Raw genomic sequence first — 18,678 nt, 5'->3', positions numbered from 1 at the left:
TTAGACAACCAGTGGTGTCAGCTGACTGGGCTCTCCCTCTTTGGGCACATGTTCTATTTGCGTCGGAGGTGACTAGAGAGAACCAGAGCAGGCAAGTATTTTTGTTTTTTCCGGGAAGGTCAGTATCCTTTCCGTTAAACAGGACAGTTGTCCCTTCTCACACGGAGCGAAGTCATTCACAGTGTACAATCGTATGTGAAAAACACTCTTCAGAAGGTGTAGCTGTATTCATTTGCTGCTGTCATGTCTGGCTGAAGGTTGCCCTGAATCCAGCTGCAAGCGGGATTTGAACAGACAAGCTTGACATTTCGGGCCAGAGGTTTGCCTCTCTTTGACTCTCAAGCTCATTAGAAAGCTTTCAGGCAAGATAACAACAATTTTCCTTCTACATCTTCTATCTTCTATCCGACCAAAGGACCGAGGATTACGGCTCAGCACCTCCCGCCTTCTTGAGGCACAGTGGTTAGTTTATTTATGGAAAGGGAGTGCCGCCCATTTCTTTACTGTGCTATCAGTCAGAGTCTCATTCGTCTGAAACGCCTGTTTCATGTGTAGATCTTTAGGAGCTCGTACACATCAGCAGATGGATCCATTTGTGAGGCGGACATTAATATATATATTTAATATATATATATATATTTGTTTTCTGGCTTTTTGTTGAACTGTAACACTACTTGAGAAAAACATAATGGTGGAAAACGTGACACATTGACAAACCGCTCCACAGCCAGTGACATTAAACTCTATACCTTATTTCACAGTATGGTGACATTCAAACGCACATCCGTGTGCATCACCTCATGCACATGCTTGCCTTTGCTCAAAAGGGTAAATGCGTGGATGTCCTGCATGTTTAACCCTCAGGACGGCGCCGTGACAGTGGAGTGCAGAGCGACGGGGTGTTTGCCCCGCGTGTGTGTGTGTGTGTGTGTGTTTGTATGTTCGTTGTCTCCAATTGACAGGCAGGGTTAGAATCAAAGACGTTCGATATCTTTAACATCTTTATATTATATTTTTCTAGTCTCACACTTAGATATTGGGTTTACGGTAGTACAATGAACTTCACACACCTTTGACCCGACTGCAGTGGTTTGAGTAATGCTAAACCTCTTTCCTCTCCCTTCCTCCACAGATCATTGCATATCAGCCATACGGCCTCTCTGTAGACTGGTGGGCGTACGGAGTTCTGCTCTACGAAATGCTGGCCGGACAGGTGAGTGGTGCACGCACGTACACATCGTACTGCTTATGCAGAACGACTGCTCCCTGTTACACTGGCAGCTTTGCCCGGACACAACTTTCCTCACAGACGCGCACTCACCCGCATTGTCCCACATTCGTCTTCCCTAGCAGCCAGGCTCTTAATTCAGATGTCCCCTTGCTCCATTCCTTCCTGCCTTGTGCAAAAGCAAAGGAGAGGCCATTGGAGTGGAAATGAAGGATAAGTCACTTTATGGACTGTCAAAACACTCACATTATGGTTACTGATGATAACCACCCAGTGAGCAGGGGGGGGGGGGGGGAGGAAAGCTGGGTCATATCCTCAAAAAACTACACTATATTTTTCTTCCTTGGCACCCTATTTGGTCCAACCTGTGTCCTGTTTTTCTGCCCTCCTTATCGCCATTCATTATAGAAAACCATTTTTCCCACTTTTTCTGGTCACTTTACCTGTCAAGTGGAGGGTGCACAGAGAAGGAATGTACCAGTGCTGGATACATGCAGTGATACCCATCACATTCATCTGAAAAGTGTGTGATGATGGATGTAGAGCTCAGCCACTCTCAGTGTTTTCTCCTTCCTTCCCCAGCCTCCATTTGATGGCGAGGATGAAGATGAGCTGTTCCAGTCCATTATGGAGCACAACGTGTCCTACCCAAAGTCCATGTCCAAAGAAGCTGTCTCCATCTGCAAAGGGGTAAGTGGATGTTCTTTGCGATCAGTGGATACATATCTTACCTTTTTTATAAACCCGTTTTTAAAATCCAAAGACAAGAAGATCGATGAGATTCATCAACATTTAACATTGTACCTGCTGTCATTGACATAATGCATTTAAACTGATAACCCGTTGAACTGTTACTCTTTGCCCCTGAAACTTTTCCCAACTAGGTCAAAAATGTTTTAAATCAGCATTTTTAGCATCTATGTCTTTCGCGCTCTTTGCTGAAGCCAAAAATAATTCTTCTTGCCAGTTCAAAACTGACAGGCTTTATAACACATTGCTTTGTGGTCTTTACAACATATGTGCAGCTCTATTTCCTATCAGAATGAAGTGTGGGCTTTTTTAAAATATCACCTAGAAACTCATCAACAAGTTCACTCTTTCCTCTTGGATCTCTTGTCAGTGGCATTTTTAAAGCATTGAAGGCGAACCCATCAAGTTGTGCATCTATAAAGTAGCTCAACAGTGGTTTAATAAACAGTGTTGTACAACATTCCAGCACCACAGTAAACATGTTTTATTTTATTGATGTGATATTGATCATACCATACTGGTCAAATAGAAAAGATGGATAGCTAAAAGGAAAGTTTAACAATCATCACATGATGAAATAACTAAAAGGTCATAACAAACGTACTCTTTTTCCATCCCACGCTTCCTTTAACTCAGTGTGTATTGCATACATACCCCACGCCTCTTTTATGTATCAGTATGACTAACTCCTAGCTGCAGTCTCACGACCAATCGAACGCAGCAAGAGCCTAAAAAACAATCAATACTTAGCAACTGGATGAGCTGCCTTTTATCAGATCAGTTTCTGGACTAAAGATCCCACTTTTTTATGGTAGGGTTCTACAGGGTTCTAAGAGACACATTCCACACGTTTTGGTGGTGCACTCATCTCAGTTTATGCATCGTTTATCCCGAAACCCAGTCTGACGAGGATTAAGCCTCTGCAAGTACGAGCCAGTATAACGGGACACCCGGGGTTAGCCTGTATTAGTGCCTACAAGAAATGCCAACACCCCCCATTTGACCATTATCACAGTAGTATTATTAGTTTTTTAAGTTTCAAAACAAGTGTTTGATTGGGAGGGTAAGGGCATTTCACTTTGTGAGCTGTGTCATTTTAATGGCTACAGCCTCGTGTTCGCAGCAGGATGCCTCCTCACAGCCGCTGACAGTCGTGCGAACGGACAGAAATCTGCAAATGACTTTCTCTTCCTCGGCAACAGCTGTCTGATGTACTCTGCCAGTTGGATGCACTCTGCTAGTTCAGATGTAGCCCTGGATGTCCAAGGGGCTTGCCCCAGGAAAGCTGGCCTGCAAAAATCCTGCAAGAAGAATATACAACACTGAAATTACATTTTGGAATAGTAGGCATGGATTCAACAAAAGAAGCAGCATATTGTGCAATCAGATATAATACAAGCATAGATGTGGCTTCGATACAGCCAAAGTACATTTTACAGAGTGAGCATGATGCCAGAGCCCGGTGGCAGGAATGATTGACAGCATGATGTTTCCCATATTTCTTCTGTGCGATTGATAAGTTACTATAGGGGGAGCAGCTTTTGATCTCCTCAGCTGCCCAAAGTTCCTTTTAAAAACACACAATACAGCCATGTTAGTGACGCAGGAGTGTCTGTCTGTTTTTACCCTACATACACTCATCTATGTCATCACAAAGGAAATATTTTGTATATATATTATTGCTTGTACATATACTACATGTGCTCATGCACATTGTAAAAACATGAGTTACACACAATCCTAGAGCACGGAAGCCAACCTTATTTAAGCACTTACACTAGCTTGGTCAAACAAAACCGTGGCCCTACCTAAGAGGACCCCCCTGCTTACTGTGTGCAGCTTATGACCAAACACCCATCCAAGCGTCTGGGCTGCGGCCCTGAGGGCGAGAGGGACATCAGAGAACACGCCTTCTTCAGACGCATCGACTGGGACCGCCTCCAGAACAGGGAGATACAGCCGCCCTTCAAGCCCAAAGTGGTGAGTACTCTGCAGGAGGACTTGTACTGCAGGCCAGCAACTTTCTTCGGTTTCATTTACACCACAATGAAGTGTGGTACCTTTATACTTGGAATGTTGATAGTTTAAGCTCTTTTTTCATATGCATGGCAGAAAGTGCAAGTATATGAGTGAGATTTGAACTCAACCTTCACTTGAGAAATGAAAAATAGACTTTGATATTGGCGTGGGCCAAAGAAGAGACTGGAAAGTTCCTCAAATGAATACACAAAACTAACCGCATTGCCACCAGTATTGCATTTGTTCTCTTTGGCTTTACTGAGGTTGTGTTTTTTCTTGTGCTTGAAGAAAGGAACAATATTCAATGTATACTTGAATTCAACACAAGCTTAAAAGCTTTTCTTAAAAATAATATCAGATGTCTGCAGGAATTCCATTTCATTTCATATGGATGAAGGGATGACTAATATATGTGACATTGACTTTAATGCATCAACACAATAAGGATAACAAAGACATGCATTCAATAAACTAATTCAATTTTTGTGAACCGCATGCCTCTGAACAAACAAGTACTGATGTGCTTATCACTACAAGACAGATCTGATCATGGCGAGACATGGTATGACCCCTCTTGGAGTATTGGTTCTTCACGGTTTGTTTACAAATTGGAGCAGCACACCCGCCTTCAGTCTTATTTGTCATTAAAGGTTATCAGTCAATAGAGTTAGTGTTTTTACCTTTTAGTGCTGGATTTAATTACCTTTACATTTAGAGGACGGCAAGCCTTGACTACAGTGTTAAAGTATACTAATAGATCTTGAATCTGCTTTGTGTGACTTGACAGTGTCTAAATATATTTCAACAGGTGGTGCATGAATCAGTAATCCAGACAAATCTATAATGTCTTAAACACAAACTTTTTGGAATATCAATGATTTGGTTAAAATTACATTTGCACCGTTGTTTGTAATCAATGGATTTGGTTGAACTCTAATGGCTTGGAAAGCTTGTGCCTGAAACTGAGGTAAACACACACACACACACACGCAATGATCTACATATGGCCCATTTTATGACGTGTCTCTCAAGGTTATCCTCAACTTTTCATCCAATCTCCTTTATTGTACTTAAAGTTCACTTCATCAGTCCTTCAAAATCCTTCATCATAATATTCGCAATCTTGCCACGAAATGGTCATGTGTCTGTGTTTTCCACTTCTCTCTGTCTTTACTCCGACACAAACTTGCAGTTTCCTCCCACACACACACCCACAATCACACAACACGTTCCCCGAATGTGTTGGTGAAGATGTGTACAAGCTAGAAAGGGTGAAAAAGAAGACAAAAGACCAACCATGGCATGTAACCTCGCTGTGAAAGTTTTGAATTAGTCATCTTTATTATCATAGAGGTACGTGGGGGGACATCTCTTTTGTAATTTATGGGATTCCTTCAGCAAATTATTATGTTAATTATATTAGTGTTTCATGGAAACGCATTGTTGCTTCTGCTGGTTTATCGATCTTGGATTTGCTGTAAGTACATACACAAACATTTTGGCTACAGTTTATTGTTGACTTTGATGCCTGACAAGCATCCCTTCATTAATTTCCTATTCTGTAATGGATCCTCCAGTGATCGGGTCAAGAGGCGGTACACATCAGGAACGGTTTGCTGTACAGTAGCTTATCTGGGACTTTAATTCCACCGTTATTGCGAAGGCATCACACCAGCATCACACATCTCGCAGCACATATGTCCTAGACAAGCGCTTACATATTTACCAGACCTGCAATATTTCATCACAGTAGGCCTCATGGAATGAAGGCGACTGTGTTACAATGGATACTATTCACATTGTGTAGAAATAGCTGATGTACTCTGACCAGTCCTTTACAACACTCCCATTAAAATTTGCTGACAGTGTTTGTAAAGAATGTAAAACACAAGGAGGAAGTTCTACCTTTAGTGTTCTGAGTCTGAAGTGATTCCACAGAGGCAGAACTGCGTCAAGATCTTGTACAATCTGTGTTTAATAATTACATAAATTGGGGGCTTTACTCAATAAAAAGAGAGGTTACATTCCATATAACCTGATGTGTAATAGTGCCTTGCCATGACAGTCTTTTGTAGAGTCAAAACACAGCTGCAGGCGTAGGCTCCTGATGGCATGTGTTAAATAGGCCAAATGTCATTTCAAAGCCTCTCATCAGAATTCATCCTTAATGTCACACAAAAGCTTATCTAATCATTCACTTTCCTATATTTATATATAGATAGATGCACACACCATACATGTACTGTATATGTGTAGTTCCAGTCAACATTTTGGACACACTTTCTCACGATGCCAAACTGGTACTGTATACATATGCATAAATAAATATATACATATAAATGTGTACACACACATGCACAGAATCATGCAAAGTTAATGTAGAGTGTATTTCTTTAAAGCCCGAAACAGGTGGCAAAAGAGATAAAGTAGATCACAAAGTGTGTGTGTGTGTGTGGGGGGGGGGGGGGGGAGGTGTCCTTTGCACATTCAGTTTAAATATTGTAGTTCTTTTCTGTTTCAACCCTCAACTCAAGGGCTCCAGTTCCTCTAATAAGGTGAATCTTGACCTCTTTGTCCGTGTAGTCTCTCGCTGGTCGGACGCGCTGCGCGTCCTGGAAATGCTGACTGTGCTTTTGTGTACATGTGTGAGCAAAAGTATGTGTGTGTGTGTGTGGGAAGGTTCAAGAAGGTGAGGGATTACAGAGATTGAGAAAAGCAAAAGAGGAATATCTCCCTGCATGCATACCTCGTCACTGTGTCTATTTTGGGGGGGGGGGGGGGGTTGAGGGGCTGAAGTTGAGGGGAGGTGGATGCATGAAAACGCGCATGTCCTTTTAAAGCGCATGCTTGCATGGGGCTGGTTTCCAGTGAAAGACGAGTGAGGTTGAGAGAGAGTAAGAAAAACATTGTTGAGAGCTCTCTGTTACCATCATGTCCATCTCACTATGCCACGTGATACAGGGCTGTTTCTGAGGTCGTTACCATCCAATGGCTGTCTCTCTATACCTCCTCTCACCCATCACTAGGTCCAACCCAGCCACTCAAATCCACTTTTCCCTTCTCCCATCCCCGCTCGATCTCCCTTCATTCGTCTGTGACAGCTGTCGAATTCCAATTAATAAGCTGACTGCACCCAGCTGAGCCATTCAAACCAGCATCTAAAGGACCAGGCCTCCAGGAGGAGGATGCAGATGTGTGTATGGGTTAGAATGAGTGTCAGGGCAGCCAGAGTTATTGTTGATCTATGAGGAGTGTATTTATTTTTTCTATTTATTTAAAGTGTGAGTCATGATAGTCATTTTCCTAAAATGAGTAGTTCATTTCTTAACCGAGGCAGATTTATGTGTGAAAGACCCAATTTGTACTTGCTTTGAGGTTTACATCTCGTCTCATTACAAATCAATCAATCATCTTTTGTGGTCTGTGTGGATGTGCAGGACTTCATCGTTGTGTACTTGGGTTAAAACAAGTTGCGCGTAAAGTTGTGTTTACGGTAGCCAAATAAGTGGTATTATTGATGAGATTATGAGGAGAACTTATTCTGATGCCAGTGACTTTAGGCAGAAAGAGAGGAAGAGGCACTACTCTGATCAGATCAATTAGCATCCTTAGCAGCTAACTGGACTTCTCATATGCTTGGGTACAGAAGAAGAGAGTAAGAGAGGTTAAAGATGTGGGAAAGTAGGTCAAAAGAGACTCAGTCTCCAGGAGGATGGATCATAGTGGCATAATAGCTCTGGTCTCTGAAACTTAGAGTAAGGAATCAGAGATGTGAAACCAGTTCTGAGCTTCTGCAAAAGGCTCCTTGAAATTACAGCGGTGGTGCAGATTTCATGTCCATGGTTCCCTATCAAATTGTTTCATTTTCCTCTTTATTGAGCTGATCTTTTTTTTAGCTTAATTTAGTTATATTATTTGAGAGCAGCTCTAAAACAAGGTCCTGTATTTGTGATCCAAAGGTCCTTCACAAACAAATATTTAGAACATTTCTTTTAAGAGAAAAATATTAATTAAATTAAGATAAATTAGGCATGTTGTCAAATATTTTCAAAAGCTCAGCACTGTTAGATGAACTGCTTTTAACGCTGTGGGGAGTGAGATCTTGAGATCAGATGCATGGTGTCACAGGGAAGAACTGTTGAGTGATGCAAAAAAGGCACATCCTGGTGCCGGCAATCCTCAACGTGGAGCTCTGCGTGAAAAATGTGCTGCTTGAGCGATGGATGGTCACTGATGGATAGAGGAAGACGAGGATACGGAACGATGCAGAAGTTGAGGGATGCTGGTGATCACCAATGCAAAATACAGGACGAAATACAGCAGCAGAAGTTAGTCAGTACATGTCAGGAGGATTTTACATAAAGCAGTGAAAGGTTAGATCTACCACAAGGCTTAACTGATAAACGATACATCTGTCTTGTCAGGAATATGTTGAACATACTTTAGTTTGGCATCATCAGTCTTGTCAGACATCTAAGCTTTGTTTCCTCGAGTGGCCGTGATGCAAACTAGACTAAAAGCTGCTTCTTCAGTATGTTACTATTTAAACCTTTATGCTGTATATTTATAGTACCTGCAACTGTGATGTAATGCTTGGTGTAATTAGGCCTTTGCAGTCCCAACAGCCCTTTTGAGTTAAATGCACCACTGTGTCAAAGGTGCCATGGTCTCCATCTAGATTTCATTCTTTTGAAGCCCAGTGACAATTGGCTTCAGTCTTTTTTTTTGTTAGATCCAGCTCCCAAGGGAATGTGGAAGCTCATTATATTGTGCACCGGGTCGTAGCCTTTTAGTATTTGGTTAGGTGTGTGATTGTGTGTGCGTGCTTCCTTCTAGTTAAGCCCGGTGTGTAGGAGGACTAACTGATGAGGATGGATGAGGATGTTATGTACAGCCTCTCTATTTATTGCTCGCTCCCTCCTCCTCTTGTACGCTGTCTCATTTGTTCTCCAGTAACGACAGGAGAATTTGTTAGAAGCGACCAAGTGATCCATTTTCTCTCGACGTTTCCTAATGACTGGTAACAGCGGAGCATCGCTCGCCTTATAATCCTCTTTGTAGGTTCGCCCGAGTCTGCATTCAACACACCACATGGAGAGGACATGGAAAGAGGCATCGCTATGTCCAAACTTGGAGATGGACGGACTGGTGACAGCTGCGTGTGTTCGGGGGGGGGGAAAGAACTCAGCCCGGGGTGGGTGGGGGGTGGGTGGGGGGCGCTGCTGATGGTTCCGGGGGGGCTGAGACATGCTTTCCCAGCATCCCGTGCTGTTTCATGTCAGAGGGGAGGTCTGTTATCCACTCGCAGGTGGAGTCGGGCACGTGCAGCTGAGAGAGCAGTAGCTTCCTTCTCTCCTCAGGTGGACATTATTCCACTCTACCAATATACGTCATGATGCTATGTTAACGCTCTGAAACTGCTATAATGCGCCTTTAAAGCGCATAGTAAGTGTCATTTATTCATTTGATTATTTTTCCAGTCAAGGGGCAAAATGAGATGCACACGACCCCCGAGCAAAATAATGACCTCCCCTCGCTGAGAAATTATTTCAAGCGCTGATTCATCCACCGAGTGACGGGATCCATCTCCATGTCTTTGATTTAACGTGATTAACTTCTCCTCGCTCAAACACGAACACGCCTGTGATGTCTCCTGTTGCAAACAGACCGCTTGCCTCACACAGGACCTCATCAACCCTTTGATCATCTTGTTGCAACTTGATGCTCTAGCATTTTTTTAAAAAAAATTTTGAGGGTCAAATGCGCGAAAAAGATGTCTGCATGTATCACGCGTGGGCCGAGATAAAGGAACATCACAACATGTTTTGAGATCCTGAGCTACCTTGCTGCAGAGGGCCCTGATTTGTTGAATCCAATCTGGACCAGCGTAATTAGTGCATGTAGAGCATAGCATGTTAACCTCCTGCATGCAGCAGTGGGAAAGGTGGGGGATCAGGTATGACATATTCTTCATTTTTTAGGAAAGCGTAATTAGTTGACATTTGATGTGGGAGAGACACAGACACGTCTTGCTCGTTGTACGTTGTGCAGCGGCCCAGTCCAGTGTCATTGTATCCCGCTAGGGGGGATTGCTTATGGTTGATGATCTGTGAAAGGTTCCAAGAAGTACAAATGACCATGTGCACTCGTCCCGTCCCTCGTCGGCCAGCTTGCATTCTTCATGTTGTCTTACGCACCTTGTGTCTGAACGTCTCCTCCATCTGTGTCTCTTTTCTACAGTGCGGCAAAGGAGCGGAGAACTTCGACAAGTTCTTCACGCGCACTCAGCCGCAGCTCACACCGCCCGATGAGCTGGTTATCGCCAACATCGACCAGGCCGAGTTTGCAGGGTTCTCTTTCATCAACCCCCAGTTTGTGAACCCGGTGCTCGTTAACAGCCTATGAGAAGGATGGGGAAACCCCCCCCCCCCCCTGAAAAACCTCCCTCCTCTCTGCCGCCCACTTAGAGCATCTGCCAACCTCATCCTTCCACAACTTGATCTAGGACCGCTAGGAGTCTTTATGTATTGGTTTTATTTTAAGCAGCATTCTAGGGACTGCATATTATAGAGTATTTTGATTCTAACAGGTTTCTCTTGTGTAATAATGAGCAGGATGTCTTCCTTATCGCTGCCATTCGTATCGAAGGTTTGCCACGACTAAAGGCACTAAGGCAGTCGGATGAGAAGCTTTATTTATCCATGCCACAGCATGATGAAAATTTAGAGATTAAATTAATCCATGCCTATATATGGTGCGAAAAAGATACTATTAAAAGGGGCATTCAGCTACAGTTCCATTGTAGGCATGGATTAAGTGATTCTGGAAAAGAGATTCATACCTACAAATCTCAACGGATAAACATTACGTTCTACCCGTCACAGTTTGTTTCCATAATCATACCAGTGCATACGTTGTGTGGTGACCTGAAAAACACTGGCCAAATATGAAGGACAGGTGGTGCAGGCGTTGAAAACAGCACCTCGTGAGTCAATGTTTCCTGCATCATGTTTACAGTTTTTTTTTTCCCCCTTTGATTTTATGGTGACGCTATGAAATGAGTACAATTTGATCTCCGCTAGTATCAAATCAACTAAAAGAAAAAGACAGGTAATCCGATGATGATCTGCCTGTAACAATAACAATGCTAATATGTGAGGCACTTGAAAGTGTATCAGGGGGGCTTCGGATTCTTAGCTTGTAGTAACAATTCACATCTATTTTCTAGCCCTTAATCAAGCTGCAGATGATACACTATAATTTTGTGGGCACTATGTGAACACACAGTAATCATTTTAGTATGTGGGCAGTGGCAGATCATTATTATATCGACTGTAAGAAAAATATAAAAGCTAAAACGTTTACAGTTTGTAATGTTTTAACCAATGTCTCTTTACTATGCTATGCTTATGATTTCAATTGGTCACATATGTCTCAACAGAAGCAGTAAAGACAATTTGATCAAGTTATTATATTAATTTTTTAATATTATGATATAATTGTGTATTAAACATTCAATGTTATCTTTCATACAGTATCATGTGAAGATGGAACACATTTCTTCATTTTCTTAGTTACTTAAACTGAAAATCAGAAGGAGCGTTTCTTCTGAAAATGCTTCGTTGTCCTGGAAACAAACTCATCCTTCATTACGAGTGGGTCAGCAAAATCCTCATGAGTGAAATCATCCGTTTGCATCTGTTTCTTTCAATGTCATTGGAAATAGATTAGGTTTTAACTGCCATCCTTTTTGGTTTCATATGTTTTCCATTAGATCAGATAGTCATTGTGTGTATCTCAACCACTAAGATAATCATGAATTATTTAAAGAGTATAGCAAGTTACCGTTTTTATACCAACACCTGAATGTGCTTTTATTACATTCATTCTATAAACCAATATTTGTATGTGCAAAGACAAATGAAACAACTAAGAAATGAACCCAGTACCGATCAACTTTGTAACAGCTGGAAGTCCTTAACGGGGTTCAGGTTTAGAAAGTTGTGGGATCTGTTTGACCTTTTTTGGCAGATTTATCAATGATTTTGACTGCAATTTGTGTGTTAGTTGAATGTGTGTCTGGCTGTTGACTGTCCCTCTGTATCTGCATGCTGTCGGTAGACATAATTCGTGCACGTGATCGGCTTAAGACTGCATGCTACAAAGTTAAAAAAAAGCCTTTTTCGGGAAGGTATGAAGTGTCAAAGGGAAGCACAACGTTCGGTCTAGATTGAATGTGGCCAACACAAAGACTGGCTCAGTGACTTAAGAGTGCTGATGTGCTGATGCGGATGTGGTAACTACCAATCAAAAATCCACTGTTGATCACGCGCTACGCAACAGTATTGAAACACAAAAATCCCACCAAAAATGTGTAAAAAAAAAAAACAACAGCCATTTTTCCCAAATAAAACAGATTGCTTATGAACATAAGAGTTTATTAATCTCAAGCGATACTAATACCAACGCTACTTTTCAAAACCCGTTTCTGTGACGAGGTCCATGGTTCCAGCAGTCTTTTCTGTGGAAGCTTGACCTGTGTACACGTTATGGCCCTCAGTCCCCGGTTCCAACACTGAATCCAAATCGGTGTCGAGTTGTGACAGCCGGAGACCAGCGGCACCACGCACTCTTTTGTGTTTTGTGTCTTTTGTTGTAATAACCATGTTCTGTTGTAAACTCTTTTTTGTTTGTTTTTGTTTGCTTTTGCCGTTTGTTGTCGCAGTCGATGTTGTTGGTTTTATTTCTCCAGCTTCTGCTTAGAAACTGATACAGATAGGAACTTTCAAAATGTTTGTACATTTTTTTCTTTCCATGTGTTTCTAAGAGTGGATCTCTCCTGTAGTACATATAAGCCCTTGCATGTGCCAAACCTGGAGATTGCCAGAACCCGACAAACAGCGGCGTTGCACTAGCTGTGGGTCCCTTGGATGACGTCTTTGCAGACCCTTGTGCAGGCCGAGGCCCGCCCGAAGCTACACCTGCTGTGCACTGTGTCGGACACGTAACATATAGCATGCTGCCATGAGTAAACCAATGCACAATGTGTCAGTGCGCTTTACAACTCCAGTCAGTTTAATAAACGACTCATCGTGCACGGTACTAGATTTTCCTGCCTCTCTAGCCTTGGGCAGGATTGTGTCTGAAAAATACATTGCATCCAGTGGAATATTGGATTTTAACACCACGGTGAATATCACAGAGAAATATTTCATGTAGATCCTCAACGGTCTTGCACCTGTGTATGTGCCGACCGAATAGACCCATCCCTTCAATAGAATGTCTTACTCTTCCCTTGTGTGCCTTTCCCAACTTGAACAGATATACCTTGCGTTCGTCTTAATCTGCATTGTCCTTGCTCTGATCGAAACTCTCTACCTAATGTTTACGCCATACCTTTTCCCCACTTACTATATGGCCTAAAAACAGCATATCTCACAAATGAATGAGAATAGAAGTGAAAAATGTACGCTCTGTTCAAACCAATGCTCCATCTAAAAAACTGAATTTCAAGCCCACTTTGTTGACTGACGCAAATAACCTTTAGAGCCATAAAACTACAGCTTGACTCATCCCCCCGGTGTGCGTGCTTTACCTTTACCTCCCTGTGCCTATTAATGACCGATGAAGTGAGCTATTGAATATACATGTTTCAACAATATCAAAGGATGATCTTTGGGGACCAAAGGAACAATGGGCAGGTGACGGATCGGATTTAGTTCAAAATGAGCTAAAGGATGGATGGTGGTGGCTTGTTCGAAAGGATGACCCCCCGTGCCTCATCGCGCTGAACTGCCCCTCCTCCCGTCTTCTTTTGACCTGGTGTAATCCACCTGTTCCTCTATTCCTCAGTGCCTGGGCCCAGTCAATCCATCATTTTAGTCGACTGCGTCCTCCTCTTCTCACCCTTTAAATACCATCAGGTCGGGAAAACAGTTGACTATTTTGAGCTATTACATCCACCCAGTTGACATCAATTCCCCCCTTTCCTCCTCTCCGATTGTTCCCCAAATGCACCCTGAGGAAGGAGTTGGCCAAATGTATTTGGGCTTTTAATTTGTTTACATTCTATTTGATGCCCTCACCTTTGTGTTATTAACTTCATTGATTAGGATGGCCAGAAGATAATGAATTCACTTGTTAAATGTTTTAATTGGAGGTCTGGTATGATTTGTTTTTGTGTTTTTTTTTCAATTGGCGTTTCTTACAAGTCTCCTTTTAGGTTCCCGATTGCTTTTGATGAGGCACGTATAACGTTTTTCTTCTTTTTGTAGTTAGTCATCACTCTCCGCTGTGCTGTGTGTGCTGTGAAATGAATGAGTTGAGGTGAGCTGCCATCTTTTGGGCCGTACAGAGCACAGGATCAACGATGTGCGGGAATGCCTTATCCCTCAACCCATACAGCAACATGGTGTCCAACTCTCCCGTCTAGCTCATTTATTATCTCAGCATCCCTGTCCTTGTACATAAACGACTTACAATACATACCTTCCTAGACTGTAAAACAAAGAATATATTGTATTTTGCAAATGTTGTATGTTTGTTTTCTCCCTGTGTCAGCCTAAAACCTTTAAAACCAGTCTGAGCTAATTACCTTGTAATTGATTGTGTCATTTGTACCTAATGTATGATAATGCAAATAAATAAAGAAAGGAACATTAGAATCATTCTTCTGGAAGTGAGATTTTTTTTTTATTTTTTTTGATGCCATTTGTGAATTTAAAAGGAATCATGCCATTACCTTGTTGTGGCTTCCCTTCCTCACATTTTGATCCGTTTTCAGAGATGACACCTTAGGCGCTACAGTGACATCTGAATTCAAAGGTTACCACAAAATAACTGAATAAATTAAAATAATACACTCTAAAATGTGTCTTCTTTGATTATTTTGTAAAAATATGCCAACCATTGCTTTCGCAGAATCCTTTGTATCGATTAAATGGATAAATATTTTTTTGTTAAACACAAAACTCGAACAAAGAGAGCTGAACCTCTCTTAACTTACTATTGAGTTGCACAATGCTCACTGGTGGACACGATTTGGAGTTTAACTCATTCCAGTTCATCTAGTTTAGCTTTTTAGAGGCATCGTTCGGATCGTGCGGTGCATGGAGGCATGTGAGAGTGTTTGCAGAGCTGGGAGTTTGCGTGGGGGCCGGTCGATGGATTCCGCGTATGTTCCAGGCTTCTTCGTTAGCCGGGAGGTTGAGCTTCAGTCGTGCTCGAGACAATAGTGTACCACAACAAGAAGGAGCACGACAGCCCGTTTGCCTGACTAACAGCACCTGATTGCTTTTGGCACACCAGCATCTTTCCTTTTTGAGCCCATTCAATGTCCATGCGGAACTTTGACGGGATTAATCCCATCATCACCTGATTATGTGTCACAACACATGGGCGATGCGGTGGTTTTTAACAAACAAACACATATTGGTATTTTCATGAAGCACAATTTGCAGCTGGGAGCAATAGATATAATGTAAACATCTGTTTTTCATTTTTTTTCTTATAATCAGCCTTTACAGAATAGGACTTAAATTGAAAAAAAAGGACAACAATGATGCTGAAAGAAAAGAAGAAAGCAGTTCATACCGCTGTTTTTCAAATCAATTGTATTGATTTGCCACTAATTGCCCGCATACATTACCTCAGACACAACATACGTGATAGCTTCCATCTATCATACTGATCAACCCCCCCCCATAATTAGTGCTCCTTGCTGACACGCAGCCAATGTCCTAAACCGTGGCAGCGAAGAGGGTTGTAAGGCTTTTCAACAGATTGTGCTGTTTCGTGGCGGTTTTAGTTTTTAATTCTCGCTCTTCAAGTGGGAAAAGTCCGATATCCCCGAGGGTCCATGTGTACTAAGAGCAGCATTAAGGGGGGGGGGTCTATCGGCAGATCGCTCCGCTGGCCTTTTTTATACAGAGCTACAGCTACATAGCTGACCGAGACGTAAAGTCTTAAGTTCAACATTTTGGCTGTCGCCATCCTGTATTTAGAGATCTTACAGGAGGTGCCGCTACGTACAAAAACAAATATTGAATGAGACGTTTTTTTAGACGACCAAAAAAAGCGTACGAAAAACTTCTATGGAGTGAAAACCCACTGTGAGACGGTTAAAGTCGTGACAGAGAGATCTCCGAGGGCGATGTAGTATGCCAAATCAAGTACACAGATCATACATTCATTTCAAGTAGATGTCCAAACCAAGTTCCCAACTAGATGGAAATAAATAATCAAGCCCTGAAGGCCAAAGCAGAGGAAGAAGGAGAGTGAGCCCTCTATATCTACATAAGGAGCGGGTCCTTTTTCCCTAGATGGCTTCCATTTTTCTAAAGAAGGCCAGAACGGAAAACTAAGCACTGGCTCTAGAAAGGGTCATTTTGCAACACTTCAGTTGTCTGAGGTTTCAGTTTGTTGCAATAAGCAACCTGGCAAAAAAGGTGCTGCTCAAATAAGAAAGTATTCATCAGAAACAACGTGAGTCCAATTGCATTTAATTGAAACCACTTTTTGTAAATAAGGTTCAAACCTGGATTTCTTTACATATTACACAAAATGACTGCAAAAAAGAAACCAACGTGCGCTGGTATGTGGCCATATATGTTTCAGGCCACTGGCTTCTCTCATTCTGCCTCTACTACACAGACACAGCCCTTAAATGCACAAACAGATAAATACACAAACATTTTCAGCGTTTGAGCGAAGCCACATACGACCATATGGTCTCGTTGTGAGAGCTGGTCCTTCCTGAAGTAAGCACTGGAGTTAAAAGCAGAAGAGAGAATATGTTAGCAGTATTTAATGAAATGTTTGAAACAAAAGTTGATTGGGAGAGGTGACCTAATGCAAAATGGGATGACAAAGGTCCTGATTACGGTGGCCTGTGAGGCCAATGAGAGGCAGCCTCTTCATTCGCTTCTCGGGGAACAGAATGTGGTGTTTAGTCATACAGTTCACACTGCATTGGATTCACCAGATGCTACTAAATGACTGAATGAATGACCATATGGCCACAGATGGTTTGTGTGGTATGTAGTCTGACAGCAGCTCAGACTCTATAAATGTGGGACTAATTATCTAATAGGTAGACTACAGCTCTTATGTTTTATTACAGAGGGCTTCTGACCCCATGTGCAAGTATGTGAGGGACTAAGGACATCTGTTTTCCAAGTTTCATCCAGATATTACAATCAAGAGAAACGGGAACCAAAGGCCCTGGATGAATTTGTTGAATGCTCCCTTTATTTGGCAGACTAATCCTTTAGGTTTTTGAAGATAGAACATCCAAAATCCAAATGAGACCACCGCTTGTGTCTCAATGTGGAAGCCAATTCAATGGGGCAGAAAATAAAGAGAAGCAGAGTTTACACTCATTATTTTGCATCTTTCCACCATATTTCATTAGAAACAACCACACCCATCTTTGCCGGGTTTAACTTTTTTACTATAGGAATTAAAAGGTGGCTTCATGTTGTGTTGTCAGAATACAATTTTGCAGAGAGAAGAGAAAAGAGAATCTGGGTGCTGCTTCAACAGCTCAAAAGCTCATTTAAAAATCAGTTAGGTTGTTTTAGGCCAGTGATTCTCAGGTCCCGGGCCTTTGCATAGGAAAATAAAAATTAGAATTAAAAAAAAAAACACAAAAAAAATCATCCTGTGATTTTATTTTGAAGAGACTTTGTCTGTCCTTGTTTTCAGCAGCGTGTGCCAGGTTGGGTCAAACCATTCTGATAAGGGGGAGACATTTGGGTTTTAGGATAATTAAACATCCTGAATATAAAATATAAAATTCAGCTTATGAACTTGATTTTGAATACATTTGAGAAGTTGGGATTTGGGTCGCGGCTAGTCATTAAGGGGTGATGGTGGGAACCACTGTTTTAGGGTTGTGTCAACTGGGGATCCGCTGTAATTAATTAAAACATTTGCTTCAGTCATTAACGTCTTTGTTTTATTGTTTTGTAATGGCCTTGATTTGGGTACAGGATAGTTGTGTGTAGATGAAAGCTCAACCGAGGCCTGGTAATGAGGACTGAACCATGTGGGACCCTGTGGGCGGAAGCAATGGGGTTTCTTTGACTATTTTCTTTCTTATGTGACCAAATGGACACTGAAATACTTTGAGCAATATCAAGATGTGACAACGCCACTCTGTTTGAGGGGAGAGACCCTGAATTCGATTACTTTACGCTTATGGCTATGCGAGGTACACCATAGACGGACAGAGGCTTCTGCGTGTACAGTCCAATATCACTTTTATTTAGACAACACATGAAAAGAATTTATGCCAACAGTGATTGACCAGGGGCAACAATAATCACAAATAATATGAAGGATCCTGGGTAGTATGCACAGCACACACAAACTAAAATTGGGAAGAAACGGTCATAAAAAGGCACAATATAAGTGGGTTACTCTTAGAGATAGAGGACAAGATGGAGGCACTAGAGCATGGTACCAAAAAGAGCAGTGGCTGCCCCGCTGACCACTGTGTCACCAGTTCAGCCTGCAATATGCAAAACAGAAATGACTGAGCACCCATCATCCTCATCACACAGTACATAATGTGCTGGAAAGCCCAACTTCCTACCTCCTAGGCCCAAGGCACCTGTGCACCAGCAAGTAGGACTCTGGGCTCACCAGGTCTGGGTCAGATCTAGGGTTGCCAACTCTCC

At 42.1% G+C, this 18,678-nt stretch overlaps 2 protein-coding genes across 3 annotated transcripts in view; both read left to right on the top strand.

The window, feature by feature from the left end:
• prkcaa (protein kinase C, alpha, a) overlaps window positions 1-12,388 on the top strand; it is an 85,976-nt gene extending 73,588 nt beyond the window's left edge. Inside the window, exons 14-18 of one of the 2 annotated variants that reach the window (XM_037473167.2) lie at window positions 1,133-1,213; window positions 1,811-1,918; window positions 3,818-3,958; window positions 6,532-6,552; window positions 10,238-12,388. In XM_037473167.2, the coding sequence (XP_037329064.1) occupies window positions 1,133-1,213; window positions 1,811-1,918; window positions 3,818-3,958; window positions 6,532-6,552; window positions 10,238-10,402 (516 nt within the window). In that variant the 3' untranslated portion in view covers window positions 10,403-12,388. The remainder of the gene's footprint in view (window positions 1-1,132; window positions 1,214-1,810; window positions 1,919-3,817; window positions 3,959-6,531; window positions 6,553-10,237) is intronic. The other variant, XM_037473168.2, reaches the window with a different exon arrangement.
• tppp2 (tubulin polymerization-promoting protein family member 2) overlaps window positions 4,140-18,678 on the top strand; it is a 155,739-nt gene continuing 141,200 nt past the window's right edge. Inside the window, exon 1 of the mRNA XM_037472989.2 lies at window positions 4,140-4,150. The gene's annotated coding sequence lies outside the window, so the exon portion shown is untranslated. The remainder of the gene's footprint in view (window positions 4,151-18,678) is intronic.

Source organism: Pungitius pungitius, chromosome 9, assembly GCF_949316345.1.
Source record: "Pungitius pungitius chromosome 9, fPunPun2.1, whole genome shotgun sequence".
NCBI lineage: Eukaryota > Metazoa > Chordata > Actinopteri > Perciformes > Gasterosteidae > Pungitius > Pungitius pungitius.
Note: the sequence above shows the minus strand (reverse complement) of the source record. Positions and strands in the feature narration are given on the sequence as shown.